The sequence below is a fragment of the Idiotropiscis lumnitzeri genome, chromosome 11 (genome assembly GCF_059441095.1).
Source record: "Idiotropiscis lumnitzeri isolate Australia: NSW breed Sydney's pygmy pipehorse chromosome 11, RoL_Ilum_1.0, whole genome shotgun sequence".
NCBI classification, from domain to species: Eukaryota; Metazoa; Chordata; class Actinopteri; order Syngnathiformes; family Syngnathidae; genus Idiotropiscis; species Idiotropiscis lumnitzeri.
Window position 1 is genome coordinate 10,933,763 of NC_142401.1, and position 19,439 is coordinate 10,953,201.

Here is a 19,439-nt window from a genome sequence, read left to right on the forward strand (position 1 = left end):
AACAAAATGGAAGGATAAATGACTACCAAGCAGAGAAACTTTATTGACATTTGTACAACTGAAAAGGAGCAGCAAGGCAAAGTACACTTTCACAACAGTTGTGTACGTAAACCAATATTGAATAGAATAAAACATAACAGATTACCATAATCATTTGACAAACATATTTAGATTTGTGTATAACCTTGTGAGCACAAACCTGAACACATCAGTGAAAACAACAATTTGGAATATGAACACTGACGATGTGCATTAGTGAGAGCCATTGTGTGAAACTGAAACAAATTTTTGCAAATAATTTTCCCCAGTCAATCAAGAAATTTCTAATCAAACCTCAATGAAAATAATGCAATTCTTTTTTTTTTTTTTGTCCACCACAGTTGGCCCTTTAAAAAAAAAGCCAATTACACCAAATATGATTTCTTGTTTCCAGATGTATCACTGACATTCATGTGCACATCTGGAACGCTTCATAAAGACCCGACATGTTCGAAAGGCTTTTGGAAAAGACCCCGAAAAAGCACCAGTGACAGCGTCACTACTTCTTTTAGCATACTCAACATGCAGAGGATGATTTACACAGCTTATGACATTGTATTCTAGATTTCTTCAAATAGTGCCTGTTCCTCCAAGTCGTGTGGCGCCACCATCACCAGTTGTATGCACGCTCCCTCTCGTGGGACACAAAATCACTGCTTAAGTGCAATTCAGTTATATATATATATATATATATATTTGTAATTTAGAGCTGTCCTCTGACAATACCATGTGCATCTTTGCTACATTCTTCTATAATTGTCCATTTCTTTTGGCACATGACATGAGTATTTTAATCACTTCCTGGCCACTATTTGCAGAAATATGGTGATCAACCACAAAGACATGGAGGTGTTTTTTTTTCAGTGATGTTCATGGAAGCGCAGTAACTGTTCTTGCGCGCGCACACACACGCACACACTTTTTTTTTTTTTAAACAGCAACACGTAACTGAGCTCTTTTGACTGCGCGAGGATGTGTTGAAAACGACAGCATAACAATAACACACAAGCTGTCCAGTCAGAAAGTTGCGAGTACAAAACGTGACGCCCGTGCCGATTGTCTTCGTGTCGTCGACGGCGAGCGTCCTCGAGAGGCAGCTCACACACAGGAAGCGCGAGCGAGGGCGTCAGAAGTGCGACGGCACGGTTTTCAGAGCGGCTTCTGTGCTACGCTGCACGCTCACATTCTGCAAGAGCCACAGTTTTTGACATCAACAGGGAAATAAAACATGAAAAGTATTCATTTATTATGGTGCAGCTTTCCATGACATGATGAAATACAAACGGACATTAATTAACACTGATCATCATGAAGAAACATCTTCGGGCTACATTCACAATGCGGACACATTTAACACAATTACTAATTTGCATCCATTAAGAGGTTCCATGTTGTGTATTGGCTTCATGGTAGAACAAGTTTAAGTGGAAGACGGACTGGAGGTAGATGTTTGTAAAGCATTTATCAAGGCATGACGGGAAAGGACGGAGGTGCGCGTGTGGACAGCGAGGCGTCTTCCTGGCTGAGATGAGTCTGGGTAAAAAAATGGCGGTGAGGGGAGGGGCGGAGTCACTCCTGAATGATTGCGGCGGTCCGCTTACGTACCTCCGGTCGCTCTCGGTGTGTGTTCACGCCATCCACGCCTAAATAGATGGACTCCACTTTGCATCCTGACGAAACAAAATACTGGTGATTATGTCTTTGCTTCTACGCGCCCGTTTTGAAACAAAGACGAGGGAAAAAAAAAAAACTTACCGTAAGCCAGTGGGGTGAGTTTCAACACTGTGTGCAAGGGGCACTTAAGATAAGGCAACTCAACTGTGGACACAAACATTAAATAGAAAAACATGTCAATTAACTTGACATAACATTTGGTAACCCTGTAGATTTCTTATTGTAAAAAAAAAACATTATTATTATTAGAAAAAAAAGCTAAAGTGAGGAAAACAATGAGGAAAAAAATTATAATTCATTTATTTATTGATTGTACACTCGCATAGTTTTGCGACAGGGACTCTCCACGCTACGCTTTCTAGCCAAAAATATGTACTCTGTAACGACTGCACTTACCAGTGGAGTAACATTGCACAGGCATTTTTGCCCCACTCATGTAACAAATAAGCTACCTAAAATACAATAATACTCAGGCATTAAACTGCTCATTCTGATCTTTGGTAAAGACAGATTGCAGTCATGCATCTCTCTAGCTTGTGTGTGTGTGTGTGTGCCTAATGTGCATTTGAGTGTGTGCTACCTGCGGTCTTGTCGAGGAAGTAAGCGAGTAGGCAGCGCATCACGGCCTGGTGACAAATGACCAGAACGTTCTCCTGCCTCTCCAGCTCCATGATGACAGGCTCCAGCCGCTGCACCAGGTCTTCGTATGACTGAGAGAATGAACACGACGAGACTGCAGCAATCAACACTGAAAGCATTATTATTATTTATTTTTTTAACTAGCAGGTGTACTGCTGACCTCTCCTTTCGGATAGCGGTAGCGATATTTGTCCTGGTCTCTCAGTGCGAACTCCAGGGGGTAATGCTCTTGGATCTCCTCGTACATCATTTCCTCGCATACGCCCTACGAGAGGAGACGAGATCAAATGGGGAGTTAACGCGCCTTCAAATATTCGGGCGAGCGCAGAACAATCCACTCACGGCGTCGATCTCATTGAGAGATTTCCACTGTTCGTATGGCACTCCCAGACACTCGGCTGTCTGGATGGTTCTCTTCATCTGGCTGGTCCACACTTTCAAATCTTTGATGTTCTGCTCCTGGATGTACTTCCTCAGACATTTGGCATACTAGCATTAAAAAAAACAACAACAAAAAAAAACACTCAGTTGTAGGAACCACAAAAGGCAGTTAAGAAGATTTTGTTCAGGGTGGAGCACCTCTTTCCCCCGCGCCGACAAGGCCGAGTCGCCTCCGATTCGTCCCTTGATGTTGAGGTCGCTCTCGCCGTGCCGACTCAGGTAAATAGAGCGCGGCGTGATGTGGATGTTCATCAGGTAGTACACGATCCGACTCTGGATGTGGTCCTGCACGCGGTTCACCAGGTAACGGCGGCCCACGTCCATGATCTTGATGTAGGGCATATCCCTGAAGGGCGACAGCACGATTCGTTACTTGTGACATCCCACTCAAGTCGCGACCACGTAGGAATGCTCAGTTTTGAGGTTTGGTGACTGCTTTTAGGATTGTGCAACTGTGCAATTATTATTATTTTAATGAGGGTGATTGGAAATGCTTATTGGGGGCATATCGCTGCCTATTTAATGGGGAAGTCAACCCCAAAATGTTCATTACAGTAATATGTTCTGTGCACCCCCACCTAGTCTAAACACGTTTTTTTTTTATTAATATCACATTTGTGGCCTTGAGGGTCTTGAAAAGCACTTGCAAATTGAATGTATTATTATTATTATTATTAGATAGTCCCTTTAAAAAAATGCCTTACTATACCTGTTTTTATATATAAAAAAACCTTACTATACATGGTTGTTTTATTCAAATAAAAAAGCCTTACTATACATGGTTGAAGACACATTTTTATTTATTTATTTATCCTTTTAAATAAAAAAAGCCATGCTATATATGGTTGTTTTAATTAAATAAAAAACACCTTACATGTTCATGTTTTTTTAATTTAATTTTGTTTAATAAAAAAGCCTTACTATACGTGATTGTTTTATTTAAATAAAATAAGCCTTACGTTACATGGCCGTTTTTTTTTTAAATAAAAAAGCCTTACAATACATCGTTGAAGATACATTTTTATTTATTTTTTTTTATAAAAAGTCTTATTATACATGGTTGTTTTATTTAAATCAATAAACGCCTTACAATACATGGTCGTTTTATTAACAGAGACAAAAACAAAGGACATTTTCACTATAGTGATTGGTAGTTTTAGAAACATGAGATTTAATTTCAGTTGTTTTGTTCTTTTTTCACATATAAGAGCGTTTTAATTTTATTTCACGAGCAAGTTTAGTTACCATCAATTAGTTTTTGTCAACGATAATAACCTTGGTCCTTATGTACACTAGTTAATTAGATTGTGGACGTGTAGCTAATGTTGTGTCACGTCACCTGTCCAAAACCTCATCCAGAGGCTGATAGGACGACTCGTAACACTTGATCCTCTTCATAAAGTCCACAATGGCTGCTTGAGTGTCACAATGGATGTAATCTGGGCTGCCGAGCTTCACTTGCTGGCGTGACGGCAAAAACACACACACGCATAGACTTGCTGGAGATGTTGGGTTTGATCGAACGTGAACGGAGTCGTCATCATGACAACTCACCACGATGTTCTGCGCAATGACGTCTGGGTCTTCACACACAGACTCCACAAAGAACACCTGCAACCGCGGTTTGTCGGTCAGCCAGTTGACTTGTCGTCACACAAACGCTGAGTGCACTGCTGCGCTTACCTTGAAACCATTTTGTTCTGCAAACTTCACAATGGCCCCTCGTCTTTCCCTTGTCGTGTTGGTGGCGTCAAATACCTGAAATCGCAGTTGAAAACTACATAAATGATCACATTTGTTAGAGATTTGTTCACATTTTGAATGGAGGGGAAAAAAAACTCACGGCCACTTGCCCTCCTTCAACGCTGAGGTACTGCCGAACATCGTTAAGAGCTGCCATTGCACAGTGACTGCAGGAACACATAAAAGTCCTCACACTTCACAGATGCAACTCAATAAATTAAAACATCACAGAGAATGTTTATTTGATCAATAGTCCACTTCAAAAGTGACACATGAGTTAAATATTTCATTTGTTATCATTTTTATGGTCAACTGTAACGCTTAGAGATGATAAAACCACAAATTGCTTTACACTTAGCGCCACCTGTTGGTCTGGCATGTAATACACATCCTGCAAATGAATTTCTTACATTTTATTTTAAATGTCAAGCTGGAGACCGAATGTCTTGACCTCGTAGTTTAAATAACACTCAACGTGTGGTTATACCCACGGTACAACCACATAGTCTTTTTGGGGATTTGTGGTTTGTTTAGGGTGCATATAGCACACCGGTCACGTGTAAATGAAGAAAAAGTCCACTTTTAAATTACACAAGGATGACAGAAATGATATGATTTGGTTGATGAACTAACTCACCGTCTGATTTTTAAACCCTCTTCGTTATCTGGACTGAAAAACTCGAAGGATTTGTAGATTTTCACACACTCCCTACGGTACTGGCCCACATTGAACTCTGTGAAACATTAAAAAAAAAAAAAGGCTTATAGAGGTTCACAGTCCAGTGATTTAAATGTAGCAGCGAGCACCTTTGGTGGGCACTCCGATCCAGTTTAAGTAGCGCGTTAGCTTCTTGGAGATGTAGGTCTTCCCTCGCGCCGGAAGACCCACCGTCACGATGAGGGTGGGGCAGTTGGTCATGCATACTGTCAAAACACACAAATATTTTCACATTTACTCACTTGACACATTGTCAACATCCAAGTGAAAGTAATAAAAGGAAGTAAGTCAGGAGGAGGCTCCTGACAAGACGTGACAAAAAAGGACGACATGACATTGGTCGAGCATGTTTAAGTCCCTCTGGTTGGTTGATAGCAACTCTCAACATAGATATGGAGAGTCTGCTACGTTGTTTTAAAAACTACAAGCTAAACAAGACCATTCATACAATGTAAACAAATGTAAATGAATACCCATTAGCGATTAAAATAATCACACGGGCGTCATTTTTGTGTCAAATATTAGTCTGATCCCCCCAGTATTTTGGAGTTCATGAGTATTAAGTGTTTTCTTAAATACAGAAAAAGCTTGACGTCAGTTGATGTCAGAAAACTGTGGACAATCTTCACCAAAATGTACATGAACATCTCTACTTACGCCAACTTCAACCATGGCAAATATTAAAACGATTGTCACCATATTTTTGATTTTATGGACAGAACAATCCTTATTGAGGCTATTGTTTTAATCATCTCAAAGGTTGGAGTTGGCATAAGTAAGAATTCATTTTGATGGCGTTTGATTGAAATTTAAATCAAGTGACGTCAAACTTTTTTTTTAATTACACGTACCATGAAAGTATTAAATTATCCCCCTCCCTATTTTACACAGTCCATTCCCCTCTCACATTATTATATTAAATATTTCTAAGCCTCTTCTTAAAAGACGTGCATGGGAGTACAGTTTTCAGTCATACGCATCCAGTTAATCATCATTATAGTAATAACCGCAAGGGACGGTGAGAGACAGATTGCAAATTGTTTGCCTAATTTAAACGCTCGCGTTTCTGACGAGTTTCTACGAGGTAAAGACACAGTGAGTTTAGAGTGGACTCGCTCCAATGACTGATGCAGCAGTGCACTGTGAAAGCTGCAGCTGAAACAGCAGCACATCACGCAGGACTTGACTCAGCAAAAACAAAGGGGGACCTGCAACAGAGCCATCCAGATGGGAGAGGAGTTGGCAGAGTGCAGTTGAAAACAACCACTGATGTTGTGGACAAACTCAATTTTAGTTTAATTTACTTAAGGCCGAAGCACGTGACCGTATGCGGCGAAAATGGTGGCAAAAGCCAAGTTAAAATATTCATATAAAAATCATAAAACTTTAGATCGCTCGGGGAAACGGCACCCATTTGGTGTCGGGCGGGCTGCTGCATCTTCTTACCGCGTCTCTGGGCAATGTGGCCACTCTTGCCCGGCAACCAGATCTTCCTTAGCGGGTTCTGTGTGAGCTCCCGCGAGCAGGAGTCCACCAGATACTCCTCGTTGTCTAACATCATATTGACGACGATGCTGCCTGTGCTTGTGGTGGTGGTGGTGACTACAAGTAACTAACGAAAAGCTCGGCTCGGTTCTGTGAGCTCTGAGGCAGCGGGGGGGGGGGGGGGGGGGTGTCTCACATCAGCTGAGGAACAGCAGGTTGTCGCTACCGTAATGTCTGGAAAAGTGCGCACAACGACAATCAAGCAAAAAATGTTTTCCTCCCTTAAAGGTTTCAATAAACATCTGCGGGCTGATATTTTAACGTACTATTAAATCGATGGTAGAAAAATCGAAAGTAAACGAAGAGATTGGGGCGTTTAACAGTTGTTACCGTAAAGCCACAGGTTGTGAGCGAGAGACGCAACGAGGAAAACAGACATTTCATAGAAAAAGCCTTCGCGTGCTGAGCACGTGGACAGCGAGTGCAAGCGGCAATCTTAGCCAATCAGAGAACAGACCGGAAGCCTAGCAGCCAATGAAAGCGGCGGAGCACCACAACAACAAGGTCGTGCCTGGCAGCTGGCAGCCCACAGATAAAAAAACAAAAACAGCCTCTAAATTCTTTACTCACGATTTCTTATTAACTTAAGAAATGAGTCGCCCAGCAAAAAATATTACACATTACACGTTAAAATTCTTACTTTTTTTAAATAATCAAAGTCCATTTGATAACTAATTTAATCAATGATTTTGTGACTATAATATGCAACTCACTAAATGATTATTACTATGAAATGCAGCCGTGTTGCAATTGGTGTCGTTTCAACTCACACGTACATGTAGTAAAGCAAAAACGCCACCAGGTTGTGCTGTTTGACCACTTTAGCATGCAGTTATGTTCACGCTGCATTTGTTACCAAGCCAAATGCGCAAAGAATTAAACAGCCCCAAAACAAGTTTTTATTTTAACTCTATAGGTAATTAAAAATTGAATATAATATTTACAGCAAGTAAACCTACACATCTGAATAGCTTGTGTTTTCTTATTTTGACACAATACTGAATAAGAATTTTTTTTTTTGTTTTGCTTGATTTTGCTAATTGTACACATAATCAACACAGTGAGAGCATACATGAAGGGTAAAATTGTCAAGAACATTCGACTGATGGAATGGGGTATAAAAAATAGATTAAAAAAACGGATCTGTTTTTGGTCAGGAAGTCTTGCTGTGTTTGCAGGAGCAGAGGTAAAAGAAGGTGGGCGAGTTTCTCCCAAGGACACGCTCGCTGATGCAAAGAGACAAATGACCAAGATCTTCAGTCTTCCTCAAACGTCAATCTTTCTGTTTGACTCCTAGGGATGTTACTTTTGAGCTTCTGCCATTTTTTAATTATAGTTTATGATATAAGATCGAAGACAGTGATTCCCTTTTTTTATCCATCAGTTTAAGAAGCAATTGCTTCTTCTATTTTTGGTGACTTCCTATCGCAGTATTACAGCGCCATTTTAGGCCTGGCATATATACGTCAGCATTTCGATGTTTGCGTGGACACTCCAACTTCTTGAAAACCGTTTACAAAACAAAAATGTAAGATGGACTCCTTTTCTGTCTGAGAGTGTGGTTGGCGAATATTGGAGATGTATCAGCATTTTATTAATTTTTTTTATTTTTAAGAATTTTGGGTTGGAAAAAGGTCTTTTTTGCCCGATATTCCTAATTCATTTCAGTGGTCATCAGTTATACGCAGATTTTTGCTATTCAAGGGCTGGCCCATATTCCGTTCCATATTTAAAATTATATTAGTGTCAGACATCTATTTAGGAAGTGAAAGGTCTTTTGTGCCCCAATAGCAATGATGAAAAATTGCGCCGCAATTATTGATGTTGCCATTCCTGCTATAGATTTGCAACAGAAGCAGATAACTAGCAAACTAGCATCAGGTTGTTTCTACTATGAAATTACAGAGCTCAAAAAAGCAGTTTAGTAGCAACTAATTTTCTGGGGGAAAAAAGTGCTCTTTTACTGTTGTTCTACATTTTATTGTTATCTACAAAAAATAATTGATTATTTGCTCAGTGGGGGCCGACTCGGCTGTATAATTAGTCATGGAGACATTGCACCCAAGGCATACATACTAGATAAGCTGCGTTTGCTCAATTGCGTATTCGACCAAAGTGTACATTTGGGGTTATTTTCTCTTATTGTCAAACAAAGCTTCATTGCTAATATTACTGCTTCGTCTCTGCAATGCATGACCAAAAGTATGCGTACAGTGACGCGTCAGTTTTAATTGAGTGTGATATTGATTTTAAAATTTCCTTTTGCGGCTGGCACTCGAGCCCTTTAGCTCAAGCGAGGATTTAGATACGGGTTGTTTGGTTCTTTCCTGTTACAAAATGGCGATCCAAGAAGCATGACAACTCCCTCCAGAGTCAGAAATATCATCACATTATTACACGTAGAAACAATGAGCGCTGGATGGGGGAAGGGGCTGTGAACGGAACGCAATCCAGATCCTTTTCTCGACTATGACGCAAAGGCTTGGTTTATGTTTCATGATGACAACAGAGTGCGCGCGTGCGCATTCGTAGGCCACAGCTCTGCCTCGAGCCTATAATGAGATTCAGAGCGAGAGGGTGAACTTTCCCCCAGATTCTGCACAGACTCCGCCAGGGAGGGAGGGAGCGAGCCAGAAAGAGATGAAATATTGGCATTATTCATAGAAGCCATAACAGTCACAAAGAAAACACACAGTGTACACGACTAAGGTGGCATATTCCTGAATAAAAATAGAACGACGAGCTTTGTGTCGATGCACACGCACGGTTGGAATATCACCGTACTGCATTTTTGCCCTCCCTCCACAGCACGTATGTGACAAAACTGGCTGCATGCCGTTACCGCCGCCTCATTCTATTGTGTTAGCACGACCACAAGCAATTTGGAGTAGATGAAGGTGAACGGAGCACAGTGCCGCGGTGCCAGCTTGCACGTTGTCCAACGTATACTTGAAATCAACGTCGTGGTGTTTTCAGGAGGATTCAGCACAAGACGTGAGAGAAGATCTTTGCTGCATACTGACATGCCCGCAGAGTGCTTCCACTTTCCAGCGCTCCCTCTAGGCAGTATGAATTACATAATACAGTGAAAACCTGTTTGTATTTGAAACGAATCGTTGGATGATATCGGACGTGGTGCAAAAGGGGAGTGCAAACACGGTTCACGCTCACCGATTAATTTAACGCTCACAGCTTCAACAATGAGACGGAGAGGTGCAAGACCCGTTTTCGACTTAACATGCACTGGCATGAGGAGATAAACACGGTCAGAGTCCAAAGCACACAGCACCATAAATCCACTTCAAATGCACATATCAGCTGATCATAAACATAAAAGGGAAAGCCTCTGGCCCATGTATAGCCTTTGAAAGCAATTCATTACCATGGCAAACAAGTCTAAAAACATGTGAAATGTTTTACTAATATAGTAAAAGTGTGGAAGCAAGACAGCAAACCGAAAGAAAACCCCCAAAATCCAGAGGAGAACATGATAACTCCACACAAGGTGGCCGAAGCCCAGATTCCAACTCATGACCTCTTGACCTCTGTGCACTGCTGACACCCTTAACTGGGAATCCTCACTGTAACCGGTCTGAAACCTGAACGCTGACTTCTAATCTTAACCTGAAACACTAAACCGACATTTTAAACCTAAACTCTACCCCACACTTCAAATTTTATTTGAGTACCCGTAAAAGTAGTGTCGCTGTAACATGTTAAGTATTCAAATAACAAAACTTATCAAAGTAGAATGCCACGCAATAGTGTGCAGAGTGCAATAGTAATAAAAAAAGATCTTGCAATGATACATACATACAGGAAGATAGGTGCACTGCTGTCAAATAATTATCAAAATAACGTAAAAGTGTTTTTTGGCTCGTTTCTTTTAACTGCAATCAGTGCAATCGCACATTTAGTGAAATACTTCAACCCAAACAGCCGAGATGTCAGAAAAGTTTCGGGAATTGTGTCCCAAAAGCTTTATTTAAAATACCAATTTCTCCCCTTCAAAGTAATCTAGTCCTCCTAACACAAGTTCCGGGCCTTCTTTGCCACATCCTGGAAGGAATCTTCCACAGCTATTTTGTCACAGCCGTCTTTCAGCCAGGAACTGTCAGATCCTCGGGGTGAAGCAGCCACGAGTTGTGCTGCCGCAACTCTTTGCTTTTTTCTCACGCACTGAATGAAGCAAAGGCCACATGATCTCTTTGCCCACATTGAAAGCGGACGGAAAAAAAAAACCCAAATGGTTCTGAGATATCTTTTTTACACACCAGCCTCGGAACTGTTCTGACCCACCTCATATTCCAAGTTGCAATTTGCAAGAACACAACACTTTCCACCTCTGCATTGTTGTGACATGCAAAGCAGATCAGCTGTCGCAATTCTTGAAAACGACAACCAAAAAAAAAAAAAAAAACGTGAAGTGATATTTTAAAGCTTTTAGGCAGCTTCTCCACAACAACAAGTTGCTTCCTTGCGAGCGAACTCGGTTAAAAAAAACGTAATGGGCGACATGTGACAACAAAATAACTAAGTGTGTATTACTCAAATAGCATCATAAAAGAACGTGAAATAATTTCGTCCTTTTTCGCAGCTGCCCCCTCTTTGGCATCCGGAAGCCAGCCTACGTGACACACGCTTGTTTACTTCAGCCTGCTGCTAGCCAAAGTAGCACAGCTGCCGCTCCTAAAGCAACACTTTGCTCTTTTTACACTCTTCGAAATGCGACAAAAAAAAAACTCTGGTTTACCTGCCCCGTCTCGCGTGTTTCTTGGGCGGCAGGAGCCCCTCATAATCCGGGTTTAGCGCTCGAGTACCGCGCGTAGAGATGGAGGGAGTCAGACAGTGGGAGGTGGAGAAAAGGAGAGGAGAAAAGAGGAGAGGACGTCCACACTGGAGAGGCAAGTCGATCAGTTCAGCCAGCAATGAATGAAGAGCGCGCGCGCACCCAGCACAGCACGCCCACTCACGTAGAGCAGCGCACGCGCACGTTCACTTGTTTTGGTTTTGCAGCGTGCACATGTCCTCGTGTCCTCCTTCCAACAAAGAGCAGACTAGTAGAAATAAAAATGAATTCATGAAAAGTTAACGTGAAATAAGATGATAATTTATTAAAAAAAATAGGTATATTAATAACATTTTAGATTTCTATGCCGAATTATTCATTTTAACAATAATCTATTTCTCAAAAAGAATACATCCAATTTGAATTAATTCAACATTTATTTGAAAATATGTTTCAACACGTTTTTTTTAATGTCATTATTTATTCCTAGGATAAATATACAATTAAGAATTCATTCAATATAATATTGCCAATTGATTAGTAAAATACATAAAGAATACTAAAAGAACATGTAAGATTTTAAAAAAATCATTCAGTTTTTTTAGATTTTGTATGATTAAAACAATTGTTCCTCCAACTATCGAATCAAAATAAAATTTACTCATAAAAGTTTATAATATTGAAATAATTCCCTCAGAAAAAAGTTTTATAGTGTATATAATTGACTTGGAAATAATAAACGGTTCATTGTATTAATAAAATAATATACAATTTCACAAATTCTATAATACATTTGTATATTTATGTATTTAATTGCTAAATAATATATAATTAATTCACAAATAATTTAATCAAATAAATAGGCATGTTAATGTATATGTAATGGAGTTTATAATAAAACAATGATTCAGTTATTTTTATTTTAATCAGTTGCGACTGATATAATTATTTCATCACTTCTTTCATAAAATACATGTTAGTTCTACAAGGTGGAGATTCAGAGTTGTCATAACAGTGAATATTATTGCAGTATTATGAATCTTTTGAAGCAAAAAGTTTAGGAACTGAACCAGAAAGCGCGTAGAATGTGGGGTATTTTTTTAAGAAGAAAATGGAAGAAATGTACACTGTCCCATTCAGCTTTAGTAACCAACAAGTATTTTGAACCAGGAACTTGGACCTTTGTGACGCCTCAATTAAAGTGCACAGCGACTTTAAGCGGCTTTCAAGATCGCATCCTTTCTAGTCATTTTAAACAAACACATTCTTGACTCCGGTGCTGCCACGTAGGAAGGTGCAGGTGTTTGACTTGTCTGCCTGCATTCCAAACATGTGCCTTTTCAATTGTATAGTATGGCACCAAGGACACCGTGCACTGCCAGTAATATAATATAATATAATATTCTATATAAACACACACACGCACCCCCCCCCCCCACACACACACACAGGAAGGCCAGAATCGAATTCACGGAGCACAATATAAACTATGAATGATATACAGAAATAAAAAAACAAACGTAAAACACAAGACACTTTAACACCATAAAAATAGGTACAAAATCAAGGGCAGGTCATTATGCCGAGTTGAAAGCTAATAATGAAAAAATAATCCCCCTAAATAGCGTAGTAGAAATTGCATCGGATTCCACATGAACGTATCACTGGACGTCTTCCATGGTGAGGATTTAAATTTGAGCCTCTTTTGCAAACAAACAAGCTAAAATTCCTTTGCCGCGGCCTCACTGCAGCCCAGAACAGTTAAACCCAAAGTCAGCTCACAACGGCCGAGAGACCCAGTGGCTGCCTAACAGCGAGCTATGCAAACTTTGGTTTGACATCTTGCAGGAAACATGTTAGAATTTGCAATTTCCCAAAAATCTGAACCTGTCCACTGAAGGGTGGTAAACAAGTTCTGAAAGTTGTGCATAGCTAATACTCACATGGAAAAGTACAGACACACCCTCCAACATGACAGACTATTATTACTAAAAGTTGAAGTGGCAAATCAACGGAACAATGCATGTGATTGTTATTGGCCACCTACATGCATGTGAAGAATGATTCATGCAATCGGAGTTTCACTGAAGTGGTTAAGATGTAGCGATATGTGCTTCGTATGAGTGGGTGGAATCGAACCCACGACCTCCGCATTGCGAGGCCATCGTGCTAACCAGTCGTCCATCGTGCCGCCTTCTCAATTATTCTACTATCAAAATTTTCATTCAATATTATAAATATTCAGTGATCAATTTTCTATATTCCTCATTAAGGTCACTGGTAAACTGGTCCTATCCCAGTTGATGAAAAAAACTACCATATCTTTGATTATTAACCATAACCATTACTAACAAGAATAAATCACTTTTCACATTTACATGATTTTAGATCACATTTCATGTTAAAAGAAATCTGATAAAGCATTGAAAGTGCCATTTTATTCAACTTTTGTACTGTACACGAATAATACCTTAACATGCATTGCAATGAAATGCTTCCTCTTCATATTCATATGCAGAATATGATAGTTATAGTTGTCATAACGTTATCATGACTAATATAGTGTTCCCCCAAAAAGACATTATTTGAAATATTCATTTCTACGAATAAAAATATTTTTTAAATTAATCTTCCAACAACACAGATTTTATAACTCACTTTACAAAACCTCACAAATAGAGAAAATAAAATTTAAATGTTCACCACTTGTCACGCAACCCACCTTGGTCTTATCGATTGAAGAGAAACTACTGCAGATGTAAAAATATTCACCAGCTGCCCCTCGTTATTAAACTACAAAATGTCAATTTTGGGGTGAACAGCTTCTATTATAATGATCGGTTGTATCGTTCCAATCATTTCCCCTGGTCAGAAAAAGGAGAATGTGTATTCGAATTAAAATGTGCGTCATCCTCTGCAGGCAGTGGCCTCTTGCGTCTTTTATTGAGGAGAGGGTTGTTGGACGTGTCCAGGTCTTTAATCCTCACCTGTTCATAATCAACACGCATCGTGGCCAGGGCACTCGTCATTTCCTCCTGATGGACACACAAACAACCACATGGCAACATTTCTCCCTCCTCGTAGACACAATTTACAAAACACCCCTCTCACCTTGACGTCGTCCCACAGTTCTTTGTCCTCCGTCAGAACACGAGGCGTGTGGAGAGGAGTGAGCGGGACCACCATGGACTGCTGCGTTATCGATACACATACATGTGAGAATAACACGCAGACATGCAAATAGCACGATTTGCATGCATTGTCAACTTTACGCTGATCCATGGGTGGCTCATGAACTGGCCGATGGTCATCCTCTCATTGGGGTCGGTCTTCAGCAGCTGGATGATGAGCTGCTTGGCTGGGGAGGACAATATGAAAAATGGTCATGGAATGGACTCAAATGTCATCAGAAAACATGACATTAGAATCATCATCATCATCATCATCATCGCAAACTTGATCAAATAGGCAACTTTTTAGTGTGATATCAAACAACTGTTCACGCACAAGCAGTGATGTAATGCGGTAGCTTTCCTGCGTACAAAAATCATATGGACAATTTTGAATCTGAATGAAATTAACATGCATGTTTTTGGAATATGAGAGGAAACATGAGTATGTGTAGAAAATCCACACGAGCACGGGGAGAAAATGCAAATGCTAACCTCACCCTAACACTGGTTTGGAGCTGATATCAAAACCTGCTGCTCTGACATTTTATTGATTTTTATCTGAGCTGGGCAGTTGACCCTTTTTTGCTGGTCAGTCCCCCGCCCTCTGGGCTCGATCCTCCGGCTTTATTCAATGGTCTTATTCGTCTCGTTATTATTAGTCTAATTCGTCTTCTTTCTTCTTCTCCACGAACGTGTCCAAAGCAATTAAGTATTCAATGTTGGTGTTATAGGGATTGTGGTATTGCCCCCCGCCCTCCTGCCCAGCTCTGATATCTATAAAGTCTAAAAGTCTGACCTTCCTCTGAAACGTCCGCCCACTCAGGGTTGGGGAATTTGTATTGTCCCAGTCTGATTCGCTGCTTCATCCCAGGAGAGATGGCTTGGCCTGTGTTGGAGTAGAATGGAGGGAATCCACACAACCTGAGAAGACATATTCACATCAGCGATTTCCGTGTGCTTCACATATTCCCATATGCAAGATGTGACACTCACAGAATGTACATGATGACGCCCAGAGACCACATGTCACATGACTTGTCGTATTTTTCAGGACCGAGCACTTCAGGGGCTGACGGGACGGATGAAGCACATGGCACAAACAAGAAAATGCACTTTTGGGTGAACTGAGGCAATGCTGTAAATGAGCTCAAATGGGAGAGTCCAGCACAAATAACACGGATACTACAACACAAATGTGCCCCCTGGTGGCTCAACAACATACGACGGCAAATAAAAATATAAGTGAAATTGAAACTATAATTATACATTAAGCTTCACCGATGAAAATGCACAGTGAAGATAGATTATAAACACTGTAATGGACAAATTCAATATTTTCAAACGTAAAGGTGCATTTTGTTTAAATTATTATTTGATAAATATGGTTTACATAAAAAAAAACAATTTAATTAAAAAAAAGAGCAAGCATTAAAAATATTGTGTCATGCATGACTTACGGTCCTATATGAGAGTCTTGAGATGCACATAAAGGGCTATTTTCCTTATTAAAAAACACATTGCAAAAAAATTGTCATTTTTTGGGACTGGGGCTGTAATGGGTTATCGGCATTTCCATTTATTTCAGAGTAGAAATATGATTTGAAGTACGCATGTTTTGATTTGAGAGCAAATTAAAGTCATAACCCGAGACACCACTGAATGAGCTAAAAATATGCATTTCTTAAATCCCATTATAGTAGACCTTCACATACTTGTGGTTCAGTTTCACATATTTGCAGATTTTTCTTTTCTTTTATTTCAATATTCTTTCAAATACATTTTCTTCTTTTTTGTGAGGCAACCAAAACCATTTTCCCCCAAAAAATTGTGTTAACATTTTTTTATACTAAGTATGTACAAACAAAAAGAAGAAGAAGGAGAGGAAGAAGAAGAGTTATATTAATAATAAGAAGACTCATCAGATGCACATTACGTAGTCAGCTAACACTGTACTGGTGTTACTGCAACGTGAGGTGCTCACCAACGTAATAAGGAGTAAAACAGGGAGTTTGAAGAGAATTGTGCACAGTGGTCTCCTTTGCGAAGCCAAAGTCGGTCAGTTTGAGTGATGCATTCGTCTCCTTGGTGCTGTATAGCAGGTTTTCAGGCTGAAGCCACAGTGACAAAAATATTGGTTTAATCATAACTAATTTTATTTCTATAATCTGCTTTCTTACCTTTACATCTCTGTGAGCGATGTCCATGTGGTGGATGTACTCGATGGCCGAGCCGATGTCCCGCATGATCTCTGATGCCTCTGATTCGACAGCCGTGAATGCAAAAGTAATGTTAAGCATCCGTTTTTCAAGTGTGTGTGCAATTTTTGTTCGGGCCATGTGACGAGGGTTTCGTGACGCGTTGACCCACCTCTCTCAGTGAAGGCCTGGTCCCCTCTGGCTTGAATGCGACAGAACAACTCGGCTCCCTCCATGCTGGAACACAAAAAGATGAGCACTGAGGCAGCAGAAGCAAATGAACATTATGACAAAACAAGGGCGCCATTTTGTCCAGGGGTCTTCGATTTAGAACGGCAAATGTCTTCTATTTATACATTAGCTCTTTTCAAATTGACAAAAATCTGAAAAAAAATTGGAAATTATTTTTAGACATCACGTTATAAAACAAAGATAACATTCCGTTCTGGGTAAAAAGTTAAACTCTGTTGAAAAGTTAAACAAATACTCAAGGGCAAAGTACTGTAAAACAGTCAAATATTCTCCCTGTAATTGATATCTATATTGTTGTAAGCATCATGGGACAAAAAACATAATAATATATATTATATAATTTATAGATTGAATAATCAACGTACAAGAGACTTGGGTTTCACAGTTACTGAATTTAGATCTAAGTGAGGAACCTATAAAGCTACAGTCAAGACATAATTCCAATAAAATATTTGTATGAAAAATACTTCTATGCCATAAATTAAAAGCAGACAAATTAAAAACTGTACGTACAGTGACGTGAACTCCATTGCAATCTACTATTCAAATAATGAACACATTGCTAAAGGAGCATGAGTGTGCCCCAGTGCAAGCGATGCTCACCATTCCATGACGATGAGGAGACACTTCTTCCCCTTGTGCATGTTCTCATACAAGCTGAGGATGCGAACCACATGCAGACCACCAGAAACCCTCCCGTGCAGCTCCACCTCACGGCGGGCTTTAGGCGTGTCGTACAAAATCTGCTGCGCCCACACATGATCAGAAAAAAAACTGAGAATTAAATGGGATATCACATCAAAAATGTTCTTTATAATAATATGTTTTATGTGCTCACACAAGTCTAAACACACCATTGTGATTAATGTTGTTGTGGAATATTAATCAAGCCCCCAAAAATCCACCTGCTTTCATCGATCTATAGTGCTGCCATTTTGTATTGTTCTGCAACTTGCTGTTGACTGAAGATGACATCACAGTGTTTAAGAGCTTGCAAACGTCACATAACCAAACTCAGAAAACAGGTGAGCCGTGACGGTCTTTATCTATGCCAGTATAGTTTGAAGGTGTAATATCAACAATCATCACTAGATGGCAGACATGTTTTAGTTGTGCTTTCACTGGGTCTTATTTGCCTTGTAGTGAAATGTGAACTCAGAGAATGTGTTTTTTTAAAGCCTTTCTTGCTAAAGGCTGGATGTTTTTATAAATGCAGAAATAGAAATGCATTATAAAAATGAATATCTTAAGAACACGTATTTTGTCCATGTTTACAATGTTGATACATTTTAGTCATTCAGCTGCTGTGTGATGTCCCCCCCAACATAAAATAGTGGCCCCTCTATCATTTAAGTTGCCTATCCCCGGTCTCATCCACGTTCCTTCAGTGAGAGAACGAGTGCAAGTAACCTTGAGGGCACACTTGTGTCCAGTCTTCTTGCAGAAGCATTCCAGCACTTTGCCGTTGATTCCCAGGCCAAGTACGTGCGAGGTGATCTTATAGTCGTCAGTCACCGCGTTCTTCCTCAACTTCACTTGCGTCACGTGACCTGCTGGCTGCAGGTCGAGGAGGCTGCCGCTCCCCGAGTCACATCCGGGGAGGATGGCGCCGGTCCCAGGCTGCATAGTCATCTTCCGCGCGTCTATTGCTTGATGTTGTTGTGCGTGGTTGCTCCGGTGCACGTGTCAATTTAGTTCGCCCTCGGCAACTTTAAACACTAAGTGCAACATACTGCCAGTAAGCAAAAAAAAAAAAATCTCCAGAAAAATGGGGCGGATGCGTGTAAAGGCAAAGATTGTACGTTCACAGAAAGTAAAAAGGAACGTAATCATAAGCGATCATTGAAAGGCTGAAAAGCGGTGGATGATGTCGTTGGACGGGATATGCCTCTCCCCGCAGGACTTCTACTGCTCCAATTCAATGACGTCACTTGATTCCAATGCAGTCAGTTTCTTAAAGGACCAACAACGCACAAAAACGAACCAACTTTCCTTCCATCCATCCATCCAGCCAGCCAGCCAGCCAAGCTCCTTATCCTCACGAGTGTCGCGAGCGTACTGGAGCCGATCCCAGCTGTCTTCTAGTTAAAAAAATATGAATGCAGAAATATACACTTGGGAATGAGAGGCTGGATGTAAGTCCCATAGCATGCAAGTTCTCTTTGCAGAAGGTTTCTGGCAGAAACCCTCACGGAGGAAGAGACAGAGACAGAGAGACAGAGAGCGAGAGC

The 19,439-nt window shown here is 40.4% G+C and overlaps 2 protein-coding genes across 6 annotated transcripts; both read right to left on the minus strand.

Moving 5' to 3' along the window:
• Positions 1–948: 948 nt before the first annotated feature.
• pfkfb4b (6-phosphofructo-2-kinase/fructose-2,6-biphosphatase 4b) lies at positions 949–11,743 on the minus strand. 4 transcript variants are annotated; one of them, XM_088308447.1, is made up of 14 exons: positions 11,553–11,743; positions 5,344–5,460; positions 5,174–5,270; positions 4,637–4,703; positions 4,477–4,551; positions 4,348–4,404; positions 4,133–4,254; positions 2,932–3,139; positions 2,695–2,841; positions 2,513–2,617; positions 2,294–2,423; positions 1,795–1,857; positions 1,645–1,709; positions 949–1,225 (listed from the first exon to the last, which is right to left on the minus strand). In XM_088308447.1, the coding sequence occupies exons 1-14, from the start codon at positions 11,593–11,595 to the stop codon at positions 1,166–1,168; spliced, it is 1,356 nt and encodes a 451-aa protein (XP_088164573.1). In that variant the 5' UTR covers positions 11,596–11,743; the 3' UTR covers positions 949–1,165. The 4 variants fall into 4 exon arrangements, with proteins under 4 accessions (XP_088164573.1, XP_088164570.1, XP_088164571.1 ...); XM_088308444.1 differs by lacking the exon at positions 11,553–11,743 and adding an exon at positions 6,701–6,875; XM_088308445.1 differs by lacking the exon at positions 949–1,225 and adding an exon at positions 1,267–1,572.
• A 2,268-nt stretch (positions 11,744–14,011) lies between these two features.
• Positions 14,012–19,366, minus strand: LOC148327368 (MAP kinase-activated protein kinase 2-like). 2 transcript variants are annotated; one of them, XM_088308837.1, is made up of 10 exons: positions 18,619–19,366; positions 17,812–17,951; positions 17,129–17,193; positions 16,939–17,018; positions 16,743–16,869; positions 15,755–15,830; positions 15,558–15,682; positions 14,861–14,946; positions 14,700–14,780; positions 14,012–14,623 (listed from the first exon to the last, which is right to left on the minus strand). In XM_088308837.1, the coding sequence occupies exons 1-10, from the start codon at positions 18,838–18,840 to the stop codon at positions 14,444–14,446; spliced, it is 1,182 nt and encodes a 393-aa protein (XP_088164963.1). In that variant the 5' UTR covers positions 18,841–19,366; the 3' UTR covers positions 14,012–14,443. The 2 variants fall into 2 exon arrangements, with proteins under 2 accessions (XP_088164963.1, XP_088164962.1); XM_088308836.1 differs by having other exon boundaries at positions 17,812–17,954.
• Between the last annotated feature and the right edge of the window lie 73 nt (positions 19,367–19,439).

Bases quoted from the DNA above. Each gene is read 5' to 3' on its own strand.
- LOC148327368 (XM_088308836.1), bottom strand. From the start codon at position 18,840: ATGACTATGCAGCCTGGGACCGGCGCCATCCTCCCCGGATGTGACTCG. The intron at 16,870-16,938 runs GTAAGAAAGCAG...CTGTGGCTTCAG, and splicing joins TCGCTCACAGAGATGTAAAG to CCTGAAAACCTGCTATACAG. The intron at 14,624-14,699 runs GTGAGAGGGGTG...TGTGTCCATCAG, and splicing joins AACTGTGGGACGACGTCAAG to GAGGAAATGACGAGTGCCCT.
- pfkfb4b (XM_088308443.1), bottom strand. From the start codon at position 6,815: ATGATGTTAGACAACGAGGAGTATCTGGTGGACTCCTGCTCGCGGGAG. The intron at 4,405-4,476 runs GTAAGCGCAGCA...CCGCGGTTGCAG, and splicing joins CAGAACAAAATGGTTTCAAG to GTGTTCTTTGTGGAGTCTGT. The intron at 2,424-2,512 runs GTCAGCAGTACA...TCATTCTCTCAG, and splicing joins ACCGCTATCCGAAAGGAGAG to TCATACGAAGACCTGGTGCA.